Here is a 9,705-nt window from a genome sequence, read left to right on the forward strand (position 1 = left end):
TTTTAGTTTAAAAAAAATTACCTAAAGCACCCGTGGACCAAAATCTGCAATTTTTATAAAGAACTAGTTGAAAATTGTAAGCTAATTGTTTGCCCGTTAAACTCAATATTCAAATCAATTCTCAAATAGTCATCACATAATCATCTTCAATATCCCGATTTGATGCTTCTAATTTAACAAATAACGAATCTGCGATTTTCTGTTTAATGGCAATTATCTAAATATAGAATATTTTGTTGTAGATATCATGGCTCGCAGTTCAGCAGGAGGTGGTAGGGGTAGGGGTCGAGTTAACGGTCAAGATAGTGGTACTGGTGAACGATTAGCTTTGGATGCGAATGAGACACATACTCAACATGAGAGTAATGATGATGACGAGTCAGCTGTTGGCCGGCGGGGACCCGTTGCCCCTACGCCACTGCCTGAATCAAGAAATCGGGAGTGGATTTGGATTATTTATGGACAGTAAGTACATAATATTAATATTTTATTTATAAATATTATTTAATTCAAGTAATGTGGACTTTGCTTCATTGTTTTCATTTTATAGATTTAGCAATCAAAGTAGCGCTACCCGGATTATAGGAGAAATTTTGGAGGCCATGTATTCCGAGCCTTGGCTGAGTTGGAAAGATGTCTCTACAGAGGATCGAAACAGGATGTTTGAGCGTTTCAAGGTTTGTATTTACAAATATTCGTAAATAACATTGTCTATACCTCAATAAACGACTACTAAAGATTGATTTTTGTAGGGATACTATCAATGGGAAAATGAGTGGGATGACCAAGTTTACTCTTGTTGGGTGAAGTTTATGAAAAAGAAAATTTAAGGATTTGTTGAGTAGGCTTCGGGAGGGTGCTAAGGTTGCTGCAAGTATGGCAGGTGTTGAATTTGTAGGTGATTTCAGAGTTCTTTTTCCACATAAGCCACAATTGATGGGGGCTAAGATTTGGGAAGATCTAATTGACAAATGGAATACCGACGAGTGGAAGAAAAAGTCTTCTCAGAATATAAAAAATAGAGAGAAATCACAGGAGGCAAACATACTCTCGGCTCACAAACCTATGTGACGGTTAAACTAAAAGCTGTAAGAGATGTTAAATGTCCTTTTATAATAAACATTTCATGCCAATATTAACCTTCATATATGACTTTTGTAGGATCAAGAACTTGGGCGGTCTGCCACCGTAGATGAAATTTGGATGCAATCACACGGGAAGAAAGGGACAAGACCTTTAGATAGATTGGCAAGTCGTAAAGGAGGCGAGGGTTCAGGAGATGCAAATGCTTTGGATGAGATCGATATACATAATGATTTTAATTGGGTTGACACCCGAGCAAAGGATTCTCTTGTGAGTTTCTTTACTTATAAAATGTATGTTCTTATTAGTTATTTATTGAAAGTTAAAAATATTACAAAACATTATTTTCTTTTATGTTATAGATATCATATCATAAATATGTCAAGGAGAGGCATGGAGATGATGCTAGCAAACGCCCGTTATTTGATCCAGACTCTTGGGTACAAGCTGTTGGGGGAAAGAAAAAAGGTCGACTTTATGGGTTTAATGATATTAGTGACCCACATGCTGTGATGACGGGTATACCGTCAACACCGGTTACTAGTGCTTCGTATTTACTTGCAAGAAATGAAGAGGTATGTTTATTCTATTTTGGTCAACTTCTTCATTTATATTTAAGTGATATAATACATTATTTTGTTACTTTTTGTGCTTAGAATTACATGACATTATATATATAGGAGTAAATAAATAGGGGACAGGACCGGAACCGATTAAACCATATTTTCAAACCTGGAATCTGACCACTACAAATGGGCCAGTCCAGGTTTTGAAACGGGTTCTACGGGTCAGGTTGGAGGGTTTCACGGGTCTCTTATTGACCATTTATCTGTAGCTAAATGATTTTTTAAACAAGGTTTAAACTGGTTTACAAAATTAGAAAGTATGAATATTTCAGCGTGTTTTGATCAAAATCTGGTTATATTCTAGCCTAATATATTGTGTCCATTAATATAATCTATATTGGTAAAAACCTTATATGCCCAAACCATTATACACAATTTACTTTTGTATAGAAAATGTGATGAATAAACGAAGTATAGAATCCCATATCTGTGTTACAAAAGTTTGATCTTCACGGGCTCGCAGTTCCAACATTGTTCCGCCGAGTATGATCCGGACCGAAACGTTTCCTGTTTATGTCAAATCTTTGAACCCGGATTTGGCTGGTCGAGTACACCTGGTTACTGGGGAATACGGGTTTGTTAAATGGGTTTGGCGGGCCGGGTACACGGGTTTGGCGGGTGTGACCCATTAGATGCTCACCCCTAACAATAAGCATAATAAATTAACAAAATATACAAATGAGAAAATAAGTACTATTTAGTGAGATGTTAGACCGTTATAATCTTAAAAGTATGATCTAATTTACTTTTACATGTTTGTAAAAGTTTGTTTCTAATGTTGTATTTTAATTATAGGTACAACGTTTGAATGAGGAAATAGTGCAACTACGACAAGAGAAAGAAACGGAAACACTAGAGAAGGAAAAAGAAAGAGCGGAGAAACTTTCAATGATGGAGCAAATAAAGGAAAATAGGGTTGCAAATGCCAAAATGCAAGAGAAAAACGATGAAATGCAAGAGCAAATTCAATTCCTTTTGAAGAACATAACAAAAAGTATCTCTAATTAGTTAAATTTGTTTTTTTATTAGCGCAACTATGTTTGACATTTCTCATTGTACCTCAATACTTTTGTCGTGTTTGGTTTTAACGTTTAGTTTGTTTTATGAATCGGTTCAATCTTGTTAACTTTGCAGCTATTTGATTGTGGTATTCAAATTTATATTTAGTGCAAATATGAATTCTATATATTAATTTTTGACCGAAACTATAGCCAAAAAGGCCGGTCGCAAATTTATACCAAAGCTCGGTTGCGAAATCAGTCGCAAAATCATGTGTAAATAGTTTGTCGCAATCTCGGTCGCTAAATGTATCAGTCGCAAAAAGGTTCAATTGCGGTCGCTAACAGTTTGGTCGTAAAATCGGTCGTTAAAGTTTCCGGTTGCAAAATTAGTCACAAAATTTCGGTCACAAAATCGGTTGTAAATAGGTTTGGTCGCAAGGCCGGTCGTAAAATTTTCGGTCACAAAAACGGTCGAAAATAGGTTCGGTTGCAAAGCCGGTCATAAAATTTTCGATCGCAAAACCGGTTGGGAAAAATTGCAGTCGCAATCTCGGTCGTTAAACATTCGGTCACAAAATCGGTCACAAAAACGACTCGGTTGCAGATTCGGTCGCTAAATTTGCAACTACAAATTTGGTCGCAAAATCGGTTTTAACAATATTTCAGTCGCAAAATATGGTCGCAAAATAATTCCCGACCAGGGTTTAACCGACCGTTGGAACCGGTCGCAATTCGGTCGCAAAAGGGCATTTCCAACCGATTTGCGACCGAAATGACGGTTGCAATTGCCCAGTTTTCTAGTAGTGACTTTATCTTATTACGGGCTGATATGATGACAGCTTCTGCCGGGTTCTTTTTGGAAACCCTAGGTAGCAGCGATGGTGGTGAGCCTATTATTGACTTTATCTAATTACGGACTGAATTGATGATATTATTTTTCATTATAGTGGCGATTTTTAGATGTTTATGGCTTGAATTGTGTGTAAGGTTGTGATCGAATCCATTTGCTTTGTCCATTATGTGGTGTTTATGTGTTTGCTGCTGAAGTATGGCTATTTTTGGCTTTTTAATAGTGTTTCTACACTTTGTTTCCAGCTACGTACACGTTTACTTGATGGTTCGTAGCCTGAAAATGTTGGTAATTATTAAAACACTCAACGTTTTGGGTTGATAAAGGCTGTGATGATCGAATTTGGCTTCATCTGAGCCTCCGAAGCTATCTTGGTTCATTTTTTCTTTCTGCTATGATGATCGTTTGTTTAACACTGATATGCGCATGTGTTTTTTACATGTATATGTTTTGAGGTTTATTTTTTGTTGATTTTTTTTTTTCAAAAATCATTTGTGGAAGTAGAATGATTATGTTATTGATGTATTGAGTGAGCATTGAAAGATGTTGGTATGGGTCAAGTGGCTGCATATTGGATATAAGAAATTTTATGCACATTATCATCAGATATAAAAATATGATGAAGCTGCTCTCATAGTAGGTTATCTCTTTCTATGTATCATTACAGTTCTATGGCATTGTAGTCAAAGTTAATTTTGTTGAATCCAGTTTTGCTCTGTTGAGTATAGGCTATGATGACGGTCCATTATTTGGTGAGGCAACCATGTTGCAGCCATAGTGGAGACTTGAGCCACGAGTATTCTCTTGAATCTTATGTCCGGGCTGTGATGACATTCCATTATTTGAAATGTAGGATATCCGAGGCTTAAACGTTTACGGATTTTTTTTCTTTGTTACGTAGGTAGTGCAACGTTCTTTTACTTTTGTTTCATTTACTTTCTACTAGAACTACTGATGTCGGCAGCTGAAAACAACTGATGGAACCACTGTTCTGAAACATGAAACAAGTCGAGCCCTGTATTGCGCTTTTCCACTGATGTGTTTACCATTATATTATTATGCAATTGAAGGATTCAAGGAGCCTTCTATGGATGCCATTAACAAAGATACATGGACCCCATCTAAGGTATTATACATAAAAACTTTTTTTATTAGTAAACGTTGATGACTTAATCAATAGTCATAATTGGTGTCCACAGTTCATTCAAAAATCGGAATGATTATGGGTCAAATTGGTGTCAAAGGGTGTAAACTTCGGGTTAAAACGGTTGAAATCAACCACTTCAGCCTACGGGTCAAAAGCAATTTTGTTTTCGAATTTTGAGTTAACATGGGCTGACTAAAGTATTTACTTTTCATGGTTGAAGCTTCTCAGTTCTTAAGTCAGAACCTAAAGCTTATGTAAATACGTTTGGAGAATGTTTGAATATAAACAGCTAGATAATTTAGTGACATGGCCATTATATTGCATGGTGAAGGTGATGATGAATAGCTAATCAACAAAATGACATTTGAGAAACAACACTACAGAAAGGAACACTTTGTACCCCGTGCAAATGATCTTAGTAACTTTGACTACAAGAAGTTTGACAATAATATATTAGTAGGTCAGCCGCCTCCCTCACCCTTTGACCGTATCACGCCACCACCCCCGGATCCTCACCGTCACCACCGGCAATCGCCATCGGACCACCACCGCCACCTAGGGGTTTCCAAATGGAACCCGGCAACATAGATGGTGGTGACGACATCAGACCACCTCCGCCACCTAGGGTTTCCAAATGGAACCCGGCAACGGTAGATGGGATGTTGAACACGACGGTGGTGATGACCATGGTGGTTACAGAGATTGAAGACGATTGTGGACGGAAAAGATCCGTTGATAAAGAAGAAACACAACGATGTATATGTGACGGTGGGAATATGTGTACATTAGGCATGTGTAACTGTAAAGTTAGCAAACATTGGCTAAATACTTATTTGGTGAAGCAATTGGCTTTTTTTAATAGTATTAATTATTCAGTCAGCCGATTATATTGGATGGGAGACCATATTGATAAGCTAATATAGTAATATCATACCTAGACGTGGGTCATCCACTTTTTGAACACGTGTAATTGCTTAACTGATATAGTACACAACGACCCACGCAACGCGCGGGTCCTTAATGCTAGTTAACAACTAACTAACAAGGCCTACAAATCCGTCAACTTCCCACTATCTTCAACCACAACCTTTGACCACGTGCTTGACAAGCCCAATAGCGAGAATTCAGGTAGAACTAGTCTTGTAGCCGTTGCACATATTAAATAACAACCTACACACAAGAAACAATTGTTAATAATACCAACTACTGAGGATCCTTGATCCTGACAGCTCCGGAACTCTTCAGAAGGTTGATCCAGACTCGTCATCAAAAATAACATATCCTCAGTACTTAATTATTTGTGGCTCAACAATTGCCCCCCAATTTGGCGGTTGATGATAAATTCACAGCTGTCAAATTGCTTTCAAATTTCAAAAAGGTTGTCAAAGAGATTAGGTGAAAAGACACAAATAGGGATTAAATAAAAATTAAATAATTAGCTTATGGATCAAAGATAAAACCCGGATCCCTTTATATTCTCTCTATTCCGAAAGCTTCTTATCTTCAATCCTCTATATTTCATGTAATCCTCTATCCCTTTCTTCCTTTTATATTCAATATCGATCAAAGTCTACCGATAATTGCTTTTCAAACTCGTCCAACCATATGGACGGAGATATGAAAAGTCAAGGGTTACTACAAAACCCTTAATCGGAAATTTGCAAATTCACGGACCCCGAGATTGACTAAATAGCATCCTCTTTTCCTTCCAATACCGTATTCAGACCTTACGATTCCTCAACCCCAAGCGACATATCCTCAAAGATATGGGTCTGTTTTCCGGCCTTTCCTTTCCTGCTTGGTTACTCCTATTCATTCCCAGAATTTGCCCAAAGATTCTTCACCCTTACCGGCATTAGCTATGTCCAAGCTATGCCTATGATCTGGCGAGCTCTATTTACCCTTGAGGAAATCATAGCTGACCACGACCTTGAGCTTGGACTCTCTGAACTGTCATACATATACTCTTTGTACACCCACGATTCCGCTCGCTTCCTGCTCAAATCCAAGCCTCACCAACCGATTCCCCTCGACAAAGTTACACAAAACGATTCTCATTGGAAGAATCAGTTTTTCTTTGTCAAGCGAGATTCAATCCCAAACGGAAATACCCTTCCTACTAAGTGATAAGGTGGGGTAGGGTTTCTGCATTTATTGTTTCTTGCCTAAGGTTGAACACTGATTTGCTTCATTTTTATGCAGTTGACAACTTCGCACATCTATCCAAGCTTCCAGGAACCAAAGAGAGAGTAGCCGCATTTCTCGCATTGAGCCCAACAGTTCGGACTTTCAAGATCAGGATCCTTGATTCTGATTCAGAAACTGAACAGTCAGACATCTCACCTCAAAGTAATATGTCAAGTAAGTATAAAGATAAGCATATTGGTTTTATATAGAAAAAATGAAAAACTTATCTGTTTTGTTATGTTTTGAAGACATGCCTAAGTCTGCTAGCAAACCTGTTGCCCAATTCTCTTTCGATGACATTGACCACTTGATTTCTCCGAAGATAGTCAAGAAAGAACCATCCAAGTCTGCTAGCCAAGAACCTAACACTCACACCGTGACCACCAGAGCTAAAGCTCAGGGAAGAAGAGAAAGCTACCTGAACCCCAAGCTGAAATCCAAGAAGTTGAGAAGCAACTTCAAGAAGCTACGCGACACGTGATTTACCAATCTTATGTTGATCACACGACCTTTCGGTGTGCGACGTGCACTTTTATACACCATTTCCTTTTTCTCTTTTTAATTGTTTGCCATAGTTAAAACAACTCATGTATAAAGTAAATGCTCATGTTTTATTAATTTAAATTGTTACATGTATTAATTATACATTTAAATCCTCATTACGTTATAGCCTCATAGGCTAAAACTAATACCGAGATAATAAATACTTATTTCACATGAACCTGTTGAAGTAAAATTTTACATATATACAATATCCAAAATCAAGTTTGTTCAGGATATGATGACCAAGAGCAAATGACTTCATTTACAAACATCTCAATATTCTTGTCCGATGAACCACCATCCATCACCGCTGCACGCGCCGCGGTCTTCAAACCGAACGCATTCTTCCTAAACTCCTCCGATCTCGGCCCACTCATAACCTCTTCCACACATCTTCCCACTTCCTCCCCATCAATAACACCTTCTGAACTCTTCTTCAACTTCACACCAACCTTCCAAACATCGGTCACAAGCTTAGCGTTTGTAGGCTGATCCGTCCACTGCGGACAAGCAATAACAGGCACACCCGCAGTCACACTTTCAATCAACGAGTTCCAACCACAGTGACTCAAGAAACACCCGACTTATGGATGAGACAACACTTCTGTTTGTGGGCTCCAACTCACAATCAACCCTTGTTCCTTAATATCCTCCAAAAACCCTAGTTCCGGCAGTTCTTGATTATCCGGTAGCCTTATCACCCATAAAAACGGCCTTTTCGTGTTTTTAAGTCCGGCCGCTATGCTCTCTATTTCTTTTTTGGACCAAAATAAGAGTGTTCCGAAAGATATTTAAATAACCGAAGAGGGTTTTTATTTGTTTAACCATTCCATGCAATTATTATTGTTATTAGATTTAAAAAGATCAAAACTAACATCATCTTCCTTACCTAATAGTGTTGCCGGAACTATTGGTCCTACCGGCCAAAACACGTTGCTGGTATTATTAATCGACACGATCACGTCTTTCTCGAGCTCCATGAATGAATTCCCGAGCACCCACTTCACATGGTGCATGTTGTGGAACACTTTCTTTAGTATAGTATCAAAGCTACGTAGTGTATTTGATGGAAGAACAAACGAAGGCAACTCGTCAGCATGAAGAACGGGCAGTCCGAGCAATTTAACACTAAAATTCGGGTTACTCTCCGTTGGGAAATCATCGAGACGATTGTAATAACGATGGTATATTTGGTACAAGGTGGATGGTTGGATCCAGAGAAGCGCGTTCGGAACATTAACCTCAGCTGCCACATCAGATACCCACGGTATGAAAGGTGTATGGATAATGCATGCAAATTTACTTGGATGGGACCGGATTAAGGCCAAGAGGTTAATGGGTCCAAATTTGTTTAGGGTATCCATGTAATAATCCCTATTAGCACTTCGGTTATAGTCTATTGGTAGACCGTCAGAGAAGAACTCGAGGTGGACCCCTCCGATGGAGTTCGGGACCGGTGATATGTTTTTAAGGACATGGTTGGTGGTGGCGAGAGTGACATGGAGGCCTTTGGAAACAAAATTTTTGCCTAGTCTTAGGATGGGGTTTATGTGGCCTTGAGCGGAAAGAGTAACCAGAAGAACATTTATGTCTTGCTTTTGTTCACAATAACCCATTGTGAGGTGGTGTAACATCCCGAAATATCTAAGAATATTATAATTAAATTAATTAATATCAGTGGGAAAGTTTACTCGGGTTAGTCGGGAAATAATTAATAGAGTAGAAGCTAGTATGGGTCGGTCTAGTGTTGGGTAATGGATATGGGTTATGGACTTGGGAAGGAAGGAAGAGACCATGGGCTTAAGCCCATGATCCATAATTATATAAACTTTAATCCCCATTTTCCATTCATTTCATACATATTACATACACCACCAAAACACACACTTAGCTCTCTCTCATCCTACTCTCTCTCTCTCTAGCCGAAATCAAGAGGAAGAAGAAGGATAATCGATTTCCGACCCGAGGTAATGATAGTTTAATATTATACGAGCCTAAAACGTTAGTTATAGTCGCGTAACAACGAGCCGACACCGTTAAAGCATTTAAATCACAAGATCCGGGTGGAATCGGGTATAAACCGGACCTAAGATGAGTTTAGGGATCACCCTAGCTCAAATCTGGATCAAACGGGACGAAAAACGACGAAAACGGTGGAAGAAGGAGTGAGATCTCGTTTTTCCGGCGAAAACGCGGTTTTCTGGCGATGACGGCGCCGGAAAAGATAAAGGTGTCAAGGAATGTTCCCTGACCTAACCCTAGTTCGCT

General features: G+C 38.7%; 2 protein-coding genes and 1 pseudogene across 2 annotated transcripts; 2 read left to right on the forward strand and 1 right to left on the reverse strand.

Moving 5' to 3' along the window:
- The first annotated feature begins 238 nt into the window (after window positions 1-238).
- On the forward strand, window positions 239-830 carry LOC143612758 (uncharacterized). The gene is made up of 3 exons (XM_077086663.1): window positions 239-465; window positions 551-677; window positions 753-830. The coding sequence occupies exons 1-3, from the start codon at window positions 248-250 to the stop codon at window positions 828-830; spliced, it is 423 nt and encodes a 140-aa protein (XP_076942778.1). The 5' UTR covers window positions 239-247.
- Window positions 831-973: 143 nt separating this feature from the next.
- LOC143612757 (uncharacterized) lies at window positions 974-2,816 on the forward strand. Its single transcript, XM_077086662.1, has 4 exons — window positions 974-1,088; window positions 1,162-1,353; window positions 1,446-1,658; window positions 2,505-2,816. Exons 2-4 carry the CDS (start codon window positions 1,204-1,206, stop codon window positions 2,715-2,717), a joined length of 576 nt encoding a protein of 191 aa, XP_076942777.1. The 5' UTR covers window positions 974-1,088; window positions 1,162-1,203; the 3' UTR covers window positions 2,718-2,816.
- Window positions 2,817-7,649: 4,833 nt separating this feature from the next.
- LOC143612759 (UDP-glycosyltransferase 84B1 pseudogene) lies at window positions 7,650-9,053 on the reverse strand (annotated as a pseudogene).
- Window positions 9,054-9,705: the final 652 nt, after the last annotated feature.

This window comes from Bidens hawaiensis, unplaced genomic scaffold, assembly GCF_021521415.1.
Source record: "Bidens hawaiensis isolate Kalapana, Puna unplaced genomic scaffold, B.hawaiensis_p1.1 tig00035496_1, whole genome shotgun sequence".
NCBI classification, from domain to species: domain Eukaryota; kingdom Viridiplantae; phylum Streptophyta; class Magnoliopsida; order Asterales; family Asteraceae; genus Bidens; species Bidens hawaiensis.

Coding starts and splice junctions, on each gene's coding strand:
- LOC143612758 (XM_077086663.1), top strand. CDS start 248: ATGGCTCGCAGTTCAGCAGGAGGTGGTAGGGGTAGGGGTCGAGTTAAC. Junction 466..550: donor ATTTGGATTATTTATGGACA/GTAAGTACATAA, acceptor TTCATTTTATAG/ATTTAGCAATCAAAGTAGCG. Junction 678..752: donor GGATGTTTGAGCGTTTCAAG/GTTTGTATTTAC, acceptor TGATTTTTGTAG/GGATACTATCAATGGGAAAA.
- LOC143612757 (XM_077086662.1), top strand. CDS start 1,204: ATGCAATCACACGGGAAGAAAGGGACAAGACCTTTAGATAGATTGGCA. Junction 1,354..1,445: donor CCCGAGCAAAGGATTCTCTT/GTGAGTTTCTTT, acceptor TTTATGTTATAG/ATATCATATCATAAATATGT. Junction 1,659..2,504: donor TACTTGCAAGAAATGAAGAG/GTATGTTTATTC, acceptor TTTTAATTATAG/GTACAACGTTTGAATGAGGA.